The 20220-nt window shown below is 58.1% G+C and overlaps 1 protein-coding gene across 1 annotated transcript in view; it reads left to right on the forward strand.

The window, feature by feature from the left end:
- Positions 1 to 14587, forward strand: part of CTNNBL1 (catenin beta like 1) — an 81255-nt gene extending 66668 nt beyond the window's left edge. The window contains exons 12-16 of the mRNA XM_063296842.1: positions 4715 to 4812; positions 6091 to 6171; positions 10037 to 10174; positions 11264 to 11336; positions 14350 to 14587. Coding sequence (XP_063152912.1) covers positions 4715 to 4812; positions 6091 to 6171; positions 10037 to 10174; positions 11264 to 11336; positions 14350 to 14438 — 479 coding nt within the window. The 3' untranslated portion in view covers positions 14439 to 14587. The remainder of the gene's footprint in view (positions 1 to 4714; positions 4813 to 6090; positions 6172 to 10036; positions 10175 to 11263; positions 11337 to 14349) is intronic.
- Positions 14588 to 20220: the final 5633 nt, after the last annotated feature.

Raw genomic sequence — 20220 nt, forward strand, 5'->3', positions numbered from 1 at the left:
TTTGGAAAGCAGAATTCCCAACGAGGCTGAGGGCCACCTTCTCAGGGCCACAGCTCCCGCTTCAAGGCCGTAGCGGCCCCTGCCCAACCCTAGCCCTAGCCCTTCGTCTGGTACAGAGTGAACCATATTCCACGGGCCTTGTCATTTGGTCAGCATTTTACACCAGAGATGAATTTGTCGGCACAAGGGAGAAGGACCAAGCGGGTTTATTCAATTAATCAGACGCGTGTAATATCTTGCAATATGTATTGGCATCACGGAGGGGCAAAGATCCAAAGGGGTGCCTCGGCTGAAGAAGCATCAGCAGTTTCGAGCAGAACTCCTTTAAGGTGGAATTCCTTTAAGGTGGCCTTTGTGGTTTATTTCATGGGTTTAGCCGTCCTGGAGGTGGCCATTTTGGCGCTTTGGAAATAAGTGAGAAGTTTCAGCGGACTGCAGTGTTACCTTTTCAGCCTCCTGCAATCACAGATCTTCCAGGAATGCTAAACTGCTTCCATTTTCTTTCCCCACGTAGTATTAAGGGTTGGGGTTTTCTGTTGCTGACCTCTGGTGAATTGCATACCGGCAAACCCTGGGTTGTCAGTCCAGCTGAGCCTCGGAGTAGCTCCCAGTCCTTTAGCAAAGGTCTGTGGGGGGTTTCTTTTTCTTTTTCTTTTTCTTTCTGCACTAACTTCATTGGCAGTACAGATATTTTCAGTCTCTTCCACTCTGTCATACTTTATGGAGTGGCTGTCAGCACACCTGGACTTGCTTGCAATGCTTTTAGACTGGGGGGGGGGTGGCTTTGCTGCACACAGACCCTTGGTTCCTTAAGAAGCAGAAAGCCGCCCTCACGTTCCTTGGGTATTCTCGCAGATCCTGCTGGCTGCCCATTTTAGGCTGTGGCCATGGTGCACGATTTCTCCATAGGCAGAGCAGCCCTGATGGGTGAAGCACTCTCGCACCACCCACCGGGGCTTCCTTTCCTAAGTCAGTAGAGGAATCTCAGCTCTCCACACATCTGTGGTGGGATGAATCCGTGGCTGCCGCTTGGTGCTCTGTGAGCACGTTGGAGCTGGTAGAGAGCTCTGAGTTGGGGCACCTGGATGCTGGCACCGGTCTTCCACCCAGCAGGGCATTAGCTGCACCCTGGTGACAGGGCCTGCCAGAGTTGCTGTTGAAAACCCTGGCGCCACACAGCAGGCGGAGTGTGGTCCCCAAGGCAGACCTTTGGCGGAAGGCGAGTGTATCTGCCTCGTACATGTTGCTACATGCTGAGCATGGCTTTGCGCACTGCTGGTGAGAAATGCTGAGCGCTGGGGAGAAGGGGCATACGTAGCCATGTGGGGAAGGGTGCCTGGGCGACAGCAGCTCTGGGAGCAGCCCAGAAACTGCCCACGGGTCTTGGCTGGCCACACGCAGCTCCCGATGCACCCACCAATGAGCCATCCTTACCTCGGACCCCCGAAGGATGCCCATCGTGGCCGCCCTTCCTTCTGGGCTGAACCTCTCTATGGAGGGAGTGTCTCTGTAGCCCAGCACCGGGACCCCCACCCCAGTCGGGGAGAGGGAAGGACAGGCCAGGAGGGAACCGCCAACCAGACCGAGACATGGCCGGCGTTTTCATTTCTGGCAAGACAATTGCTGGCGTGAGAAGCGCTTTGTCCGGGAGAGCCTGTTTTGATCTGGCAGCCAGGACGAAGGAAGGCAATCTCTGGAGTCACTTGTAAACATCTCGTTCCGTTCTGACAGGGAGTAAAAGGAGAAGCGGGGCAGTGGGGCACAGATTGGCATGGAGGGCACGCAGCCCGGCTGCTGCTTCTGCCTGGCTGCCCCCGTGGCTTCCTCCAGCTGCTCCTTCCAAGCTCGTTAACAGCAAACTCCTCCCTCCCCTCCTCTGTTTCTGCCTGTCTTGTCTTGCTCGCTTCCCTGCAAAAGCCCACCCCACCTTCCTCTGGAGATGTGTAGCGGTGGGCTTTGGGGGGTGTTCTTGCACTACCATCAGCATTCTGTGGCTGCTTCCCCCCTGCCCGCCCCCGCTCCCTGCTGGGCCAATGTCCATTAAAAGGGGGCGTGAAGGAAGAAGGGTCGCAGGAAGGGCCGGGGATCCGAAAGTGCCCGGGCGCAAATTGACCTGAGAGGAGTTCCCGCCATGGATGCATGGATCTGTATTCTGCTTTGCCACTGGCAAAGTTGAGATCAATCTAATTAGGGCATTTGAAAGCCTGCCTGCATCCTGAATCTTCCATGCCTGTCTGCTGCAGGAAACCCGGCTGAGCAGAATCCCTGACTGGTGGGCAGGGGCTGGGGGGCATCTAGGCAGCTCAGAGGGCTGGGGCCCTGCTGCTCTGGCATCCCTCCCGGGGTCTCAAGCCTCTGCCTTCGGGCACAGCCAGGCCAGCAAAGCCTGTCGCAAACGTGGAAAGAGGCTCAGACCTGGCCAAGAACGCCCCACCCCCCAGCCGCAAGCCATCTGGAAAGTCCCCAGTTAGTCCTTCCCTGACCCCGGAGATCCGCTGCCAGCCAGAGGAGAGGACCCAGAGGGGTACCAGCCACTGTGACCCGATCTGGCCTTTCGTGCACATCCAGGCTTCCACTCCTTGGTGCCTTGGACTTTTTACTGCTCTCCTGGGGAGCTGTTCAAGGGACTGCCGCTCAATGGTGGGCTTCCCTTTGCTTGAGCGTAAGTCAGGGGCAGGCTGTAGCTGCCCCCCCACCCCCGGGGCCTGGAAGCAGGGCTCACTTCCTCCGCCAGGCTTTGCACGTGCAGGCAGTGCCTGAAGACCAGCCCAAGCCCTGTCCCCCCCCCCCCCCGCGCGTCCCCGCCCCCATGGCAGGGGAAAGCCAGGGCCACGGGCCGCAGGCACTGCTGTATTCTCGAGGCTGCGTGCTTCCCGGGTGCCTTGAGCTCCGGCCCTGGGTGCTCGCTTTGGGGTGGGGGGTTCTTGGTCAAGCCTGTGTCCACCTCCAGGCTCTGAAGACTGCCCTGCAGGCCGGGCATCAACCAGTCAGGATAGCCAAGAGCCACAGTGCCTTCTTGATACCCCCAGCGGCCGATTTTGCTCCCGTCTGTCACTGAGCAGAATGCCTTTTGCTGTTTGCCTGTACTGGGCAATGCGGGGTGGAGGGAGGTTTCCCCTGGTTTCAGGCCCTCCACCCCAGCTCCCCAGCTGCGCCAAGAGGACTCCTGGGAATCTGACTGTCTGCAAACAGCCTCGCTGGGCTCCTGTTATGCCCCCCCCCCATGCACACGCAACTCCTCAAAGCGGGGGTGCGGACTGGACGCCGTGTGCAGGCACCCCAGGCTTGTGCATCTCCAAACGTGGCCTGCTGGCGTCCCCCAAGCGACCTCGCTGCGCGTCTTGCTCTCCCGCCAGGATCAGGCTGACCTCCCCAGACTGCAGGTTTCTCGCCTCTTCTCTTCCTGCCCCAGCCCCCGCCTCCAGCTCCTTAATGTGTGAAAGGTGGGTGCCGCCACAGGCTGGAATCTGTTGCTGGGGGCAGCATTTATTAGTCGCTCACAAAGTCCACCTGTGCAGCAGCCTCTGTTTGCAGTGGCTCCGACAGGCCTTTCTGCATCGTGCAGGATCCCTGCAGCGAGAGGGGAGCACACACATCGCTTGGGGTGTCAAGTGCCTCTTGCTGAAAGCCCCTGCAGGCGGGGGCGCATGGCTTGTTCAGTATGCAGTTGGGGCACCTCGTGGCCCCTGGCGAAGGTGGTGCTGGGAAAGTGCCCATTAAGCAGTGAGGAAGGCAGTGGGGAGACAGTCCTTTTCCTCTGCAGCTTCATTCTCCTCTGAAATATAGCAAGCCCTCACCCCTCTGCCCTCTGGCAAGGCAGCCGAGTCATGGTGGAGGAGTGCCCTCCCATCCATCCATCTTACGGCTGGCCGGTCAGCTGGGGGAAGCTGGGCAGAAAGGCCTGCCTGCCGAGCTCTTCCTGGCACCAGAAGCCGCCTTGGCCAAAGGGACCCCGTGGCCCCCCAGCCTCGGACCCCCAGCAAACTCAGCCTGTAATGCCCCTCTCTCCCTGCTGCTTAAACCACTGCAATGCCGGGAGCTTCGTTGGTGCTTATCTCCGGGTTTTATTTCGGTTTTTGAGCTTTTATATTCCGGTGCATTTTTCCGCCTTAAACCCTTCATTGTGAATCACCAGAAATACAATAAATAAATCTGTTGGGAAAGCCGAGGCGAGCGTATTTATTCTGAAAGGCAGGAGAGACAATTAGGAGGCAGGCAAAGAGATCCTCCATCCATCCATACCGCCCACCCCCCCGTGTTTCCGGCCCCTTCTTCCCTACCCGGAGGGATCCAAAGGGGGTCTCTCTCCCCCCCCCGGGATGGAGGGAGGGGGAAGAGAACGGATTTCAGGCTGGCCGGCCTGTTTGTCTGGTGGTGGGCGTGGGAGGGGGCTGCCGAGCAAGCGAAGGCTGTCCTGCGGGGCTTTGGCCGGGGAGCAAGAGCCACTCCGGACAGACGTGCCCCCCCCCCATCAGGTAGCGCAGCTCTGTGGGGCACAAAAGGCCACTGGTGCACTGAGCTGTGGCTGGGGCAGGATCCACCCTTCCTTGCTGCGGTGTCTCACCAAGAGGCGAGGGGGCGTCTGGGTTCTTGGTGAGGCCGAAGCAGCCTTTGGGGGAGGGGCCTTGAGCTGCTGGCTGGGCAGGGGCCAGGAGGGTGCTGGGAAAGGGGAGCACCCTTCCCAGCTCAAGCCCGTCTCCACCTCTGCCCCCAGAGCATGCCTGCTCCATCCTGGCCTCCCTCCTGAGGAACCTGAGGGGGCAGCAGAGGACGCGGCTGCTGAACAAATTCACGGAGAACGACAGCGAGAAGGTGAGCGGTGGGCGGCCCTGGCCTGCTTCAGGTGTGAGCCGTTATCCCGTGGCAGCGCCCGGCTGCTCGCATTCCGTGCGCAATTCCCCGTATTAATGCGTACTCCCCTGTTAAGATCTGGGGCACAATTCACCCCGGTGCTGTTCTGCACAGGTGTCCTTTCCCTCCTCGCTCCTGTCACGGGGGGACTGTCATGGGGCAAATTGGTCACCTCTGCCCCAAACGCCAGCATGCCAGGCGACTCCTTTGCTTCACGGCCCTGCTGGCCCAGGAGCACCCGGAAGGCGCTCGAGAGCGTGGCAGGCCTCCCCGTGGTTCCTGCGCTTGCTGCACGTTGCCCAGCCGTGAGCCCCTTGTTTCTTGCACGCTCCTCTCTCCAAAGGCAGCCTTTCAGCCTGTGATGAAAGAATTGATCGATTAAGGCTCACCAGGTCTCTGAAAATAATTTGGGATCAAAATGAGCGTCAGTTCTGGAAATCAATGGCAACATTAGCGGGAAGCCGGAGAGCCCGAACTGCGTGGCGCACGAGGGCTCCGCGGAGTGTTTGCCAAACATGTCCCAGGGTGCTCCTTCAGGTTTTGTTCTGCGAGCAACAGCAATTAATGTGCCTAAAGTGCTTTTAAAATTTGAACTACTTTAATTAGAATTGATATTTTTCCCCTGAAATTTACAGAGGAGGTGCGGGGGGGAAAGGTGGGTCAATAGCTGCAGGCCATGATAGCTGAATGGAACCGCCACGTTCAGAGACACAAACACTGGGCACAAGAAACGGAGATCTTGCCTTTGGATCCCGGAAGCATCTGACTGGGCGGGAGCATCCTGTGCTGGCCCTGAGGGCCCTGTGTCTTGGGGGTGGGAGCCCTGCTGGCGTGGAGAGGCCGAGGGGGTGGGGGTGGGAGGGCAGGCCAAATGCCGAGGGAAGAGGAGCTGCAAAGGCTGCAGGAGGGGGCAGCAGCAGCCAGGGCCGCAACTTGGGTCTGTGTCACCCGGGCAAACATGGATTCCGTGCCCATTTTGGCACCCCCCCAGCGCTCATTTTGGCATCCCCCCCAGCACAGCGCCCGGGGCACATGCCCTGCTTGTTCCCCCTTAGTTACAGCCCTGGCAGCAGCAGCAGCAGCGAAGCTGGGCGTCTCAGGTTCCCACCAGCTCCCACAGCCAGCAGAGCAACCACAGCTTTGTCTGGTTGCGCGAAAATGGTCCCCTTTGGCTGAGAACCTTTGCCTTAGTGTTGGGGAGAGGCACACAGACACACAACCCTTCCTTTCCTCTTCCAGGTGGACAGGCTGATGGAGTTATATTTCAAGTACCTGGATGCCATGCAGGCAGCCGACAAGAAGATTGAAGGTGAAAAGCATGTAAGTGTCCCCCCTCCTCTTTTGAGGCCCAGCGCAGCAGCAGAGCACTCCCCACCGGTCCCTGAGAACACAAGTCAGAGACTCCCTTGCCCTTCCTCTGGCCTGCGGATCCCTCCCTTCCGGGGCATCTGGCCAACTGCGGCCAGAAACAGGAGGCTGAACCAGACTTGCTCCTTGGCCAGGTGGGTAGCCCAAATCTTTCCTTCCATGTCCTGCCAGATGCCCCTGAAAGGACACTCATTCTTCCAAGAGACTCTCCTGTGCCAAGTCCTGTTCTTAGAAGGGGCCTCCCGGCAGAACACCTTGGCTGCCCACTTAGGGTTGCGGGCAGGGAAAAGTCCCATGGACCTTGCAAAGGTGTTGCAAGACAGCCCTTTCTTCAGACGCTGGCCAAGCTCCTGATTGCAGAGCTTCTGCCAGGAAAGGCCTTCCAGGAGCTCTCCTGCGCAGAACTTGGGAGAGGACAAACTTGGATTCACTGGTTCAGTGTGGGGGGATGATCCATGAACAACTTCCTGTGGGGTGAGAGCAACGGATGAGGAAGGGAAGCCATGGAATGGCCAAGGAGCAAGTCTGAGCCCAGCCAGGAAGCCTCAGCACTGGGCGTGTGGGTCAAAGGCTCCTTTGCCCCCCGCCTGCTGCCCTCCTTCCTTGAGGAGGGGGCGGCAGGCCCCCTTAGCTCAGGAGGCGGGGTGGCAGAGGGCTGCGGTGGCAGCAGGGAGGCAAAGGCAGGCGATGGCTTAATACATTATCCTTAGTTCTGTGTGGAAATTATGCTCAGCAGGTTGATTCAATAAAATGTTCTCTCTGGGCGTTTTGTGCCATAATGGCATCTAAATGAGATGCTAATTGTGCCGCAGCCTCAAAAGGGAGAAACGGGATCCTGGAAGGGCAGCGGGGGCCGTGGGTGGGGGTCACTTCTGAGGGGGGTCACAAGAGCGTAGCCTCATGGGTGGCTGTGGATGACAGCACAGAGGGGGCGGGTCAGCGGCACTTGTGCAGGACCTGACGGACGACACGGCACCCCGGAGCAGGGCTGGCAGCCGGAGGCGCTTCCCAACTGCTGAGTGACCCTGGCACCTGGACTCTCAGCCAGAAGCAGGCAGCCGGCCTCGTGCCTCCAAGGAGGCACCCCTCGGCCGAGACAGCACAGCTTTGTGCAAAGGCTGTGTAGGCTCACCAGCATGTTGGCGTCCATGCAAGTGCCCCAGCGGTCACGGCGGCCCCCTCAGCAGGTGCCCAAGCCACAGAGCGGCAGCCTTGGGGATGCGGGCACCCTGGTACTCCCGGAACTGGCAGGGCTTCTGCTTCCTGCTGTTGTTGGGGCCCTTGGCTTGCCGTGATCTGCTGAGGCCGGGCAACCCCTGACCCCTCCAGCCTGGGGATCTCGAGGCTCATCGCCTGGCCTGTCTGGATGCTCACAAACAGCTGGAACAGAGTGACTGCCACTCCCCTGGCACGGAAGGCGCCCACCAAAGAGGGTCTCTGGGCCACCCCGGCTCCAGCCTGTCCTGGGAAGAGCGGGGAGCCTTTCCAAGGCAGAGGGAGCAGCAGCTGCTCTCTCTGCCTGGTCCCCCCTGGGCTGGTGCTGGGGCTGGGGGGTCTCAGAGGCCGGCTGTGGGGGAGCCGGGCCCCTGCTCCAGGGTGAGGCCGCAGCCTGGCCCTGAGAGTGGCCCCTGCTCTGCTCCGCCTTCCTGCGGTCGGTCCGGCCCCGTCAGCAGGGAGAGGTGCCTGGGCCTCGTAGGGGCTGTCTTGTGGCTGTCTCTTCCCATCAGCACCGGGCATCTCGTGGTGGATGAGGATGGCACCTGAGCGCTTGTCAGGGTGTTGCATCCTCACAGCGTCGAAGAGGGAGAGGGTGGGTGGGCTTGGTATTTGTGCTGGAAAGCGATTAGCACGGGGGGGCGGGGCAATGGTTAGCAGGGCTTGAGGCGCACAGGCTCGGCACGCCCAGTGGAAGGCTCCCTCCCAACTTCCTGGCAGAGTCTCCTGGGCAAGGCGGGAAAGGGCCTCCCCTGGATCAGTTTGGGGTCCTGGAGCGCAGGGTGGTGGGGGTGTCCTCCTCCACTGGCGGGGCAGCTCGTTCCAGAAGCCTGGCCATGCAGGTGTTGTGACTCCCAAACCTGCCAGCCGGACGGTGGAAAAACTGTGCAGCCAGAGAACACCCTCCCGTCTTGCAGATGGCAGAGGAATTTGTGCTGCGGCGAGCGGGATCTCGCCTTGGAGACGTACACAGCCGCCGGCCAGGCAGGTGGTCCCTTGCAGGGTCTAGGCCACATGGCTGTTGATCCCGGTCACGGAGCAAGTCTCGGAGCCGGGAATCCTGGAGCTGGTAACACAGCTTGTGAAAAGGCTGGCTCCCGAACAGCCAAAGCCCAGGCTGGAATCTGGAGACCGAAAAAAAGCAGGCCTTGGAGGCGAGTTGGCACAGCTTGCCTGGGGGCCGCGCTGGGCTGGAGCGGAAGAGCAGAGGGTCGCCCTTCCTCAGCCAGGGAAAGCAGGGGTGACCCCCTGGAGCACCAGAACAGGAGGCTGGTGGTCTCGCCCAGGCAGGCTGCAGGGGCATGGCGAGGAACCTGCCCTTGGACTCGGGCGGTGGCCCTTTGGAAGGAACATCTCGGGGGCTGTGCCAGGCCCTTCCTGTCAGCTGTGGCTCTCTTAGGCAGGTGCCCGAGGCCAGGGACCCCCTGCCCAGCCTGCTCTCACACACGCTCACGCGCCAGGCTGGGGCCACGCAGCTGCAGAGCCAGGAACGGCTTCTCCCCCTTGGCAGTGGCGTCGCAACCTGGCTTGGTGTGGGTTTGACCGCAGTGCACACGCGCGGGAGGAGGCCCCCCTTGCTGAGCGTTGCAGGTATGCCGGGCTCTTGCTCTAATGATGAAAAATGGCTCCGGCGGAGTGTGCCCACCTGCTGGGCCCCTGTGTCATAAATCAGGCAGGCTGCGAGGGGATCTTGGGTTGGCAAAACAAAATTCCAGTGTGAGGCTAGCAAAAGGTCAGCTGCGGCATGAGTCACCTCACCGCTGGCCGGGGTCCAAGCTGTGGAGGGGGCTGCAGCTGCGGAGGGGTCTCGGAAGGTGTTTGGCAAGGGAGCAGCCTGGATCCTGGCACAGAGCTGGTTTCATAACAAGTTTGCTGCTCCCTGGACTGAAACCGGGTCCCTGGCGCAGCCTCTGCTCGCGGTCTGGGTCCCTGGCTGTAACTCCCTGGAGTTTTCTTCTGCCCGATCTTTGTCTGCCCTCTTCAGCCTGGTTCCTCTGGGCTTCTCCCAGGCCCCAGCCTCAGAAGTGTCCTGGGGTCCCCTCTGCAGGACACGTGCAGCTCCCACGTTTCGCTGCTGAGCAAGGACACGAAACGGCGTGGCCCCTTCATTCAGCCAGCGTCTTTGGAGGCTGTCCCAGTGCAGCCCCAGGAAGCGGGAGTGAGGGGCTGTGGGTGAACCCTGTCCATATGCAGGGCCTCCCGCATGATCAGAAGACCCACATGTGGCCCCGAATTCAGTGGCTGTCACTGGTGTTTGCATGTTGTAGAGCCCACCTCTCTTGTGTATGGTGGCTGAGCCCAAGAGCAGTCATCCTGTGATGAGAGAGCATCTTCCCCTCCACCAGATCTGGTTGGTGATCTTTGCCGCCCCTTCGGTCCTGGCGGTCAGTGTCAGGGCTCAGGAACCATCCTACTCCTGCTCTGGTTTGGGCCGTGGCCGGGAAGAGCGGGCACGTGCTTGCAAGGCAGAGCCGACACTGGTGCCCTCCCGGAGGTCTGTGTTTCCGCCTCTGGGCCATCCCCAAGAGACCTCGCAGGGCCTGGGGGTTGAAGCGGGCGGGGACCCAGCTCTTCAAGTGTGGCCTCTGCCTGCCCCCCTCAGGACATGGTGCGTCGCGGGGAGATCATCGACGACGACACGGAAGAGGACTTCTACCTCCGCCGCCTGGACGCCGGGCTCTTTGTGCTGCAGCTCATCTGCTACATCATGGCCGAGATCTGCAACGCCAATATCCCTCAGGTGAGCTGGGCAGCCCCACCCCCGTTCTCCCACGCTGGTCCCACCCTGAGCCGTCCTGTGCAGCGTCTTCGCTGCAGCCCCTGTTGCTGCAGCTGTTGCGTGTGCAGGCGTGCAGGTCCCGCGTCCTTCCGCTGCACCACCAGCCTGGAGGTCCTCTGGGGCTGCGACGGGGCTGCCCCTCCAAAGACTGCTGTTGCCACCGGTGTGTTTGTTTATTCATTGTATTTATGTGGCCACCCATTTCCCAAGCAAGGGACTCTGGGCGTCGTACCGCAATGCTAAAAACAATATGTACAAACAAGTATTATTATTATTATTATTATTATTATTATTATTATTAAAAACCTTAAAATTATAAAAGGCACAAAAATTAAAAATTAAAAAACATATTAGGTGAAGAGCGGGTGTTAATTAAGAGAGCCGGTTTGGTGTCGTGGTGAAGGCGCCAGACTAGCAACCGGGAGACCCTGAGTTCTAGTCCCGCCTTAGGCAGGAAAGCTGGCTGGGTGACTGGGGCCAGCCCCTCTCTCCCAGCCCCAGGAAGGAGGCAACAGCAAACCACTTCTGAAATCTTGCCAAGAAAACTGCAGGGACTTGTCCAGGCAGTCACCGAGGATTGGACACGATTGAACGGCTAAAAAAAAAAGTGTTAATTACACTGGAGCCATCTCAATATTTTGCCAGTCCCCCGAGGTCCCCAGGCCTGACGACATAACCAGGTCTTGTGGGACTTCCGGAAAGGTAAAAGGGATGAGACTAGCCTCGCTTCAGGGGAAAGGATGTTCCATAAAGTGGGGGCCACAGCAGAAAAGTCCCACCACCTAGAACCCGCCAGGTGAAGCTCCCTAAGCACCAGGACCCGCAGCCTGCCCTCTCTGCTGGATCACCCCCAGTTCCAAGGCCCTCCTCGACAGGGTGCCCCTCCCGGCTGAGTGCCGTGCTTTCTCTATGGGCCTCCCTGGTGCTTTGCATGTTGGGGGTGGTGCAGTTCCACCAAGCTGCTTTGTGGAAGAATCCAAAAAGGTAGACTTACTGTTTCCCAATTGACAGGAGGTTTTTTTATTTCCTGTTTCGTTCTCCCCCTGCCAGATACGCCAGAGAGTGCATCAGATCCTGAACATGCGGGGCAGTTCCATCAAGATCGTCCGGCACATCATCAAAGGTGAGTCCTTGAGGCCCCGGCTGGAAGGGAGCTTGCTCAGAGGCCCCCAGGCTCATGTTCAGCCAGGAGCCGTGGCTGACGTTCCCTCAGCAGACTCTCCCGGTCCTCTGGGGGGACCTGGTGGTCCGGCAGAGCCACCGACGAAGGCAAACTGTGGGTGCAAAGCCACTAGCGCCAGGAGCAGCAGGCAGTCCTAAGGTAGACCGTCTGCAAGCCCAGAACCGGGCAGGTCCTGCTTTGAGGGCGAGGCTGGTTCTGGTACTTCTCTGCTAGGAGCGAACAGCGGAGGGCCTCCTGAGACACCATGAGCCCCCCTGGAGGGGCTGTCGGCTTTGTGAAGTCCTTTGGGGGTGTTTGGCTGTGGTAACCCTCCTTTGGGGGGCCTCTGAGAAGACGGGGAGTTTCGCCCTTGGGCCTAAGTCACACTTGCTGTTCCTCCAGCAGGTATGGGTGGAGGGAGGAGAGAGGAAGGGGGCAGGAAGGCCAGCTGGGGACCCCCGGGCCCTGGGCAGGTGGAGCAGCCAGTTTCGAGCTTGCCACCTCGCTTTTGGCTCTCCGCACAGAGCTCCTGCCCGTCCTGCCTCCGCCTTTTTTGCATGCTAATTGGAAGCCTGCTTTTGAGTTTTGATTTTTATGGCCTACATATTTTCCCTGCTTCTCTGGCAGCCTGACAGCTGATGGATCCCTCGGGAGGGCCGAGAAGTGCTTTGGATGCAAGAAAGGGGCCGGGCTCTCCGTTTCTTAGGAAGCGCGGGGGGGGGGCGTGTGCGGCAGGGAGAAGCCCTTGGAATTCCTTGCGGCTGCCGGCCGGCCAGCCTGGGCTTGCACCTTGCGAGTGGCTGGGAGGGTGGCCCAGCCAGCAAAGCCATGGACAGGAATGGCCTCTTGTTTTTTCTCACGGGGGGGACATACCCCAAGCTGCTGCAGACATGTTGGACGGGTGGCCAGAAGACTAAGGAGATGTTCCTTCAGTGTGACTTGAAGAGGGGGTTTATGCTACCTCCTCCATGGTATCCCTTGTTTCGCGGAAGAACAGCCAGATTTCCTCCTGTACCGACAAGCTTGGCTTCCTTGCTGATCCCTCCGGACTGAATGGTTCCTCTCTTGTCTTCAGTCCCGGATGTTCTCCCTGTGCCAGCCAAACAGCGCAGGTTCAGCAAGAGAAGTTGCGGGGGAAGAGGCTGCGTGGTGGTCTTGGCCTCAGATCCAAGGGCTGGCGCAGAGGGCCCCGGGGCCCTTACGATCCCCAGAGGTCTCTGCTGCGGCAGCTCCTCGCTTAGCAGACCGCCAAGGGGCCGCCTTCCAGGGGGTGACAACAGCCGCATCCTTCCAGTTTCGGCCCCAAAGGGGTGACCGCCTTATTTTAGGACACATCTCCTTTCATTCCTCCTGCTCCTGGTTAGCGGCGCAAGGACAGGAGTCAGCCGCACAAGCCACATGGACACGCCATTTCTATCCCCAGTTTGGCTGTTGGGGGTGGCAAGTCACAATACTGATCTCTGAAAAGGGCGCAAAGCTCCTGGTTCCCTCTTCATTTACCCTTTTGGCCTCACTGTTACCGGGAGGGGAGCTGGCCAACAGCCCCTGTCTGATGACCCCCCAGCGGGCCCCCTCCAAGGGCCCTGCTCTGGCCACCAGCACAGGTGCGGGGCCCTCCCTCCGGGAGCCCGAAAGAGCCAGGATTGCTTCCCTGCAGCCGATGGGCCGCTCTGGATCCGTGGCTCCCTCCCCCTCAACGGGAACAGGCTCCTGCCGACAGAATCTGCCAGATGTGAACCTTCATGCATATTCTCGGCCCTTTTCCCAGGAGACCAGCAGCACAGCCCCTCCCTTTTGGTTCTGAGTGTGCGGCTGGTGTGCACTTGTTGAGAGGGGAAGAGCATCCTCCGTCCATCCGTCCGTCAGCCTTCCTGTTATGCGCATATTAAAGTGCTTGATGAGCTGCCTGGTTATACAGCGGTGGCAGCTCCATGAATATTAATGCAGCTCCATTTGCTTGGGAGTCTGGGCGGCTCCACACTCAGCTCGCCCCAGTGTCCTGCGCATGGCCCTGGCTGGGCTGACCCACGAGCAGCACTTTGAGCGTCTGGAAGTGGTCCTGGGCTCAGTCCGTTGTGATCATACCGTCTGGCTGGCCCCCCGTTAGGGGAGCAGGGAGCGCGGTCCTCCTCTCCCTGACCCTGGCCCTCCAAGCTCTACCTGGGCCATCTTGGCTCTTTGTGGCAGGTCCATCTTTCTCCTGGGATTGAATGGGGATGGTGGAGACCCCAGCTTGCGGCCCCTTCTTTGGTGGTGGCACTCGCCTCCCAGTTTCACCTTGGAAAGGGGCGTGTGTGTGTGTGTGTGTGTGCGCGGGCATGTGGAGTCCCAGAGTCTCCTCGTGGCATCCTTTGAGAAAGGCCACCAGGTTAATGCCAGCCCTCGGGCCTTCAGAGTCGGTCCTTGGCTTGCCTGCCATTTGTGGGGTCTGCGTCCTTCCGGAGGGCCGTTCCCATCGTTTGGATCTGGAGCGGCGGCAAGACCAAACCTTCGCAGACCCATCCTCCGTGGTTTAAAGGCACAGGCGGGATTGCCTTTACTCGGTCTGATCTCTGGGGAATTTTAGCTCACTCCCTTTGCAGGCTTTTGCTTCTGATGGCTTTAGGAGATGGGCAGGATAAGGGCCCTTTCCGCTCCTGCACTGTCTAGCCCCGCCTGGTGCTGGCTCCGAATGACGTCCTGCATTCCCAAGATGGGCTCTCCCAACGGGAGCGTGGAGTAGCCACTCCTGTCAGCTCCAAAGTTCTGGGTCTCAACGAGTTAACGTGCCCCAGTTAGTTTCCCCTGGAGGACAAGGCCCAAGCGTTGGCCGGGCCTCCCCAGCGACAGGAACGTGGGGGCCAAGCACGGGCTGCCTCAGGCGAAGGCGGGGAGGCCGCTGAGCAACGGCCGAGCTCTCCTCTTGTGGCAGGGGAAGGAGGGCGCTCCGGAGGGCTGCTTCCCCCTGCTCACAGCTGCTCCGGCCTTCTTGCAGAGTACGCGGAGAACATCGGGGACGGGAAGAACCCCGAGTTCCAGGAGAGCGAGCAGAAGCGGATCGTGGAGCTCCTGGAGAACTTCTGAGGACCCGCTTTGGCCGCTTCCGTGACCTGCTGCGATTTGGGGTCAAGTCGAGGACTTTCTGCAGAGAGTGGGCCTTCTGAGGTTCTGGTTTTTTGTTTTTGTTTTGTTTTGTTTTTGAATCATTAAAGACACTGGTTTGTTTTTTTTAAGTTCCTTGAGTGATTCTTGGTTCTGGGGATGAGAGGGGTGGGCCTGGCTGGGGAGAGTTTTACTCCGCCTCGTTCTCCCTTTGCAAAAGCGCTTGATGCTCCTTTGGCTGTTGCATGCTTGGTGACCCCAGACGCCCTGTGGCTCATCATTCCCTGTTGCGACCCTGGCCTGGAAACAGGGCTTTCTGCCCCAAAGCCCACCCTCCCTTACCCTCATCCAAGCCAGCGTTTCTCAACGTCAGCAACTGTAAGAAGCGTGGACGTCAACTCCCAGAATTCCCCAGCCAGCAGAAAACCTCAGCCGGTTTCCCTCCTTGTGGGACAGATCAGCGAAGCAGCCCTTATCCTGCCCAGCCCACCATTGGCACTGCCAGCCGAAGAGGGCCTCCTGGAAAAACAGCCCTCTTCCCTTTCCCTCTCCTCTTCCACTCTCAGTCCAAGGTGCCCTGTGGGGGCAGAGGGGGATGCTGCTGCCTGCCCCCTTCCCCTTGCACTGCCCCCCCCAGTTAATGACAGCCGGTGCAGCACAGCGCGGAGTGGAGTGGAGCAGCTGCTCCCCTAAATGGGGCTGGGCCTCATTTAGGGAAATTTGCATGCTAGCAGCATCCGTTCCTTATCGCCCTGGAAAACACATTGTTAGGGAAGCTTCCAGGCGCTTGTTGGCACAGCCAGCCCGAGGGGGAGCTGCAACCTGGGGGCTGCAGAGACGGTGGCCAGGGGATCAAAGCAAAACCCTTTTGGGGGGTGGGCAATGGTTCCTCTGCCCCCACCCCCCACCCCTTCTGTTTCTCTCCCTTCACAGCCTTCCCTACGTGCCTTAAAACAGGTTAGCTGTGATCTGAACTGGCAGGGGCCCCATTGTGCTGTTTCCAAAACCATGTGGCTACCTGGGGGAGGTGTGTGTGCACTTTCTTATGGCCTGAGGTGGGGCTCGGCAGGAAGGATGGCCAGGCTGGCACTCCAGTGGGGCTTCGCATCCTGGGGCAGCGGCAGGTGCCCAGCCTCCCTGAGACCAGCCTCTGGGGGTGGCCAGAAGGTCCACTCAGCTCTTCTGTGTCTGGCACCATCCCAGTCGCTGGACGTAAACGGGACTCCCATCCAGAGACACCCTCACTCCCCGCCATGGCACTTCTTGGCCGGATCCCCAGAGCTTATGACAAGAGCCACCCAGACCGGCCGACCGACGGATCCCTCTGCCTGAGGAAGAACACCACTGTGCGCCGGTGTGGACTCGCGGGGTCCAGCCTGCTCCCACTCCGAGGCTTGAATAACCCTGCTTGGGACTCTTCAGGGGTCACTAAAAGGGCCCAGAGGACCATTCCCCCCCCCCCCCCCCGTGCAGGCTGAGAATTCGAGGCCCCATTGAAACTGGGAGGGATCTCTGAAAGAGGAGCCCCCCCCAAAAAAGTATGGGGCCATTAAGCTTCCGAAAGGGTGATCCCGGTGGAGACTTTTTCAGATGCAGGACATGGGGGGGGGGGGGTTAGAGGGTGGCGGTTTGAAGAAGTGGGTGGAGGGGATGGGGAGACAGGTGGGAATGGGTCGTGGATGTTTGGGTGCTGGGGGTCGTGGCTTTGCCAGGGACACAACAAGTTACCCTTAAGCTGGGAATCCCCCTCCTGTCCCCACCATTTCAGCCTAGGACGCTGGGTGGGTGGGGGTCTCAGGCCCTCCTCACTGGCCTGCCCCAAAGGGCCCAAGGCCCCCCTCAGGGAGGTCACCTGCCCACCCACCTGTGGGAGAGGCTGCTGCCCCAGCGCCATCGGCCCTGCGTAGGTGCCCCCACCTCTGGCTCCCCATCTCTGCAACTGGGCCAGGTCCTGCTCCTGGCCTGACCCATGAGGAGGACGAGGGTGAGCCGAGCCAGCCACCAACTTGGCTTCTGGATTTGTCTCTGGCAAGGTGGCACTGAGAAACCCATTTATTCCTTTGTTTGGCACACTTCTAGGGCTGCCAAAGGCCATCTTGCAGCCCAAATTTGTTGTAATAAGAGGCACAGCTTCCCATCAGGTCTCACGATGCTCTGGAAAAGAATTCTCCAAAAACATGTGAGCTGGTTCCAAACTCAGCCAAGAAAAGCTTGGTTTGATCTTGGCTGCTCTGGAGTAGTTCCCTCTCCCTGGAGCTAAGGGATTGGGGGAACAACCAGGTTTCTCCCTTCGCTCCTGTGCACCTGAAGGGCATGGTTCTCTCACACACAAACATGCTCATCAGTCCCACTTGTCAATTACAGGGTTCTGGCTTTGAACAGCTGGCTGTCCAGCAAAGGCAAGATATTTCTCTCTCTGCCTTAAGTGTAATTTGGCTTGGCACCTTGGTAGATCTAGAAAGCTAAGCAGGATTAGCCCTGGCCCTGGGGAGTACTCGGACAGGGGATCCTTTGGGATGTGGAAAGGAGGGCTGGAGGCTAGACTGAGAAGTCAGAAATCTCCCCGGGAGAAATCACATCTGCCCCATTGCCTGAAAAACTGTCAGTGAAGGCAGCAGAGATGGGGCTTGCCTTGAGGGTGTTACTTTGAGCTGCCGAGTTCCTTGGCCAATGCAGGCGAAAGTGGGGAAACTTTGCTGCCCCCCTTTCCCTCTGGGGGTAGGGCCTGGGCCCCCACTGCAATCTGAGTGGGCTAGTGAAGCAGGGCTGAGGCTCTGCATTCCCCAGTCTGTTCGTCTGGTTGGGAGAGGCGGGCAGGGTAAGGCCGGCAAGGCCTGGGAAAGAATTTCAGATGCCCCTTTCGTAAGACAGGGCCATGCTGATTCAGAGGTCCGATAACATGGAATTGTTCCTGCGGTACTCTCTCCATTTATCACTCTCTTTCTCATTCCCCTGCTCATTTTTCAATAGCCTCTATTGCATGCCTGCTTTGTAATTTACAATTTTGGGAAGCAATGCACAGGTCTATTAAATGAATGAACAAGTGAACTCTGTGCTTTTTGTCGGTGTTCTGGAAAATGCAATAGTTAACACTTTGCTGCTCTTCCGTTCCTGCACTTGAGCTACATTCCTGAGATGCAGCTGGACTGTCATATGCTCAGGAGGTGCAAAGAAAATCCCTTGAGAGCAGTGTTTTTCATACGTGGCGACTTTGAGATGTGTGGACTTAACTCCCAGAATTCCCCAGCCAGCATGGCTGGCTGGGGAATTCTGGGAGTTGAAGTCCACATATCTTAAATTTGCCAAGGTTGAGAAACACCTCTTTAGAGGGAGTTGGCAGCAGATGTGTCTGTGTGCTGAAGACCTTTTCCAAGGTGGTCTGAGCGACCACCGTCCTCAAGCTGGGCAAAGCAGCCATCCACTTTTGCAGTCCAATGACCTGCTGGCCCCGTGCAGCTACAAAGAGGGGCCAGGTGCCACCTGCCAACCTGCAGGCTCACCCCAAGAACATTGAGCAATGCTCAATGCGCCGGAGCCTGTGAGCAAGGGAGAAGAGGCCCACACCTGATGTGGCTGTGGAAAACCCTCCCTGGCATCCCTCGGGAGGGGGCATAACTGCTAAATGCAAAGAGGCACTGTCAGATCTGGGGGGCAGCCTTCACAGAAATGCAGACATTCTGTTCTCCTGCTATGGATTTTCCTTCTGCCTCTGCAGGTCTCTTTCTCTCTCCTTTGATGGCTTATTCTGGGCCAAGAAGCAGAACCAAAACCCAAACCAAATCTGGATTTTTTTTTTTCCCTTTCAGGGTTGACTTCTGGCTCTACAAAATGGTGGCATTAAGTAAAAGTGTCACCAGGCTAAATAGTCCTGCTCTGCTCTGGACTCCAGGGCAGCGCGGAAGAGATGGCAGGAAGCAAGGTCCAGTTGCTCACATCCTCTTGCAGTTGGTGGGGGGCGGCTGAGGGGCATCGGCCTCTGAGTAGCCCCAGCAAGGTGGCCGGATCTTTAGGGACTCAGCCGTGGGAGGTATAGCAAGCTTCTGGTTTTCAGTTGGAGAACTCAACCAGGATGGCATTCAGCAGCAGAAAATGCTGAGGGTGCCCTTGCTGGGCAGATGCAGCCCATCCAAATCTCTGCTTAGGCTTGGCAGTGAGTTGACTGTGCCCTCTCTTCTTAGCCACTTCCCTGGCTCCAAGAGAGACCCTGTGGGGCAGGCTTCCATTCAGGATCCTTGTGGGGAACCTCTTACTAAGCAGTTGCACCTTGACAGAGCCTGAATCCAACCGAGACACGCCAAGAAACAGGTCTGCATGAAGCAGATGTTCACACGGGATCCCGCTTGAGCACCCCTTGCCTGAAGTTGCACTGTAAGGACCAGTGGGGGCTGTGCAATGCTTCAGATTCAATTCCATGAAGGGGCGTCCAAATGCTTGGGGGGCAGAAATGCAGCCCTTGCCTGCAACTCTTTAAAGCAGAGGCATTTTTTCCTGGGGTCACATGGCAGCTGCTGATCCCAGGAAAAGATGCAGCTCTTTTAAAGAGCTGCAGACAAGGCCCATGTTTGCTCCTTTGGGGAACTGAATCTGAAGCGTTGCTTATCCCTGGTACAAATGAATGCATTTAGCCTGCAGCCATATTTTCCAGGCAGCGGAGCGGATGCAGGCAAAGGTCTTCCCCAGCCCTCGGTTTAAGCTGCAGGTCGGCCAGCCCTCACCCAGGGCCAGTCAGTTTGAAACAGCTGCTCGCCGACAGCACAGAACCCGGTGGGATGCTGGCAAAGGTACCACAGTACCAAACTCTGGGCACACAAAGCCGCCCATCACATCTATTCTGACAACATGTCTAAATTTTAGTAGCACTACTTCAGAACATGTTATTCATTTCTTTATTTATGATGCTTATATACCACCCATTCCCACAATGTAGACAGATAAAAATAGTGCTGAAACCTGAGTATCTGCAAGCACTTTTTTTTAAAATCAGGAAGCTATAACCACCAATCTCACTTGTACATTCTCCCTTCAGATAAATAATATAATGACTCCGCAATGCTCCATGGGACAGACAGGACAGTCCTGCTGCAGGGAAAAAATAGATACTGAAATACTTTGGCCACATAATGAGAAGACAGGACACCCTGGAGAAGATGCTGATGCTGGGGAGAGGGGAGGGCAAAAGGAAGAGGGGCCAACCAAAGGCAAGGTGGACGGATGATATTCTAGTGGTGACGGACTCGTCCCTGGGGGAGCTGGGGGAGTTGACGACCAACAGGAAGCTCTGGCGTGGGCTGGTCCATGAAGTCACAAAGAGTCGGAAGCGACTGAACGAATCAGCAACAACATTCCCCAGATCAGAGGAAACACTTCTGCTCCCCAGAAACTACTTCACTGGCATCGAGGTGGGAATACTTGAGGAAAGGAATTACAAAGGCCTGGCTTCATCTCAGAACAACTGTGTTGAAATTCATTAGAACATTTAACCTAATTTCTCCTGTATTAGAGACCAAAGTTCCTTATCACAGTACATGTGCTAAGTAGCTCATCAGTGCAAGAAAATCTGTGTCAGATCAAACATGGCCACGACTGAAAGGTAATTCTTAATGTTCACACTTCCTCTGTTCCCTTTTTCTCTGACTTCCTCTTTCATTATCCACCCTTCCTGGCGGCCTGCAATCCAGCCAGCGAGACAGGCAGGGTGTATAACAGGCGGAACCCTTTTCTTTCCAGACTGCATGCCAAGCAGCAGCAGAAATGGTCTGTGAGC

Source organism: Candoia aspera, chromosome 3 (genome assembly GCF_035149785.1).
Source record: "Candoia aspera isolate rCanAsp1 chromosome 3, rCanAsp1.hap2, whole genome shotgun sequence".
NCBI lineage: Eukaryota > Metazoa > Chordata > Lepidosauria > Squamata > Boidae > Candoia > Candoia aspera.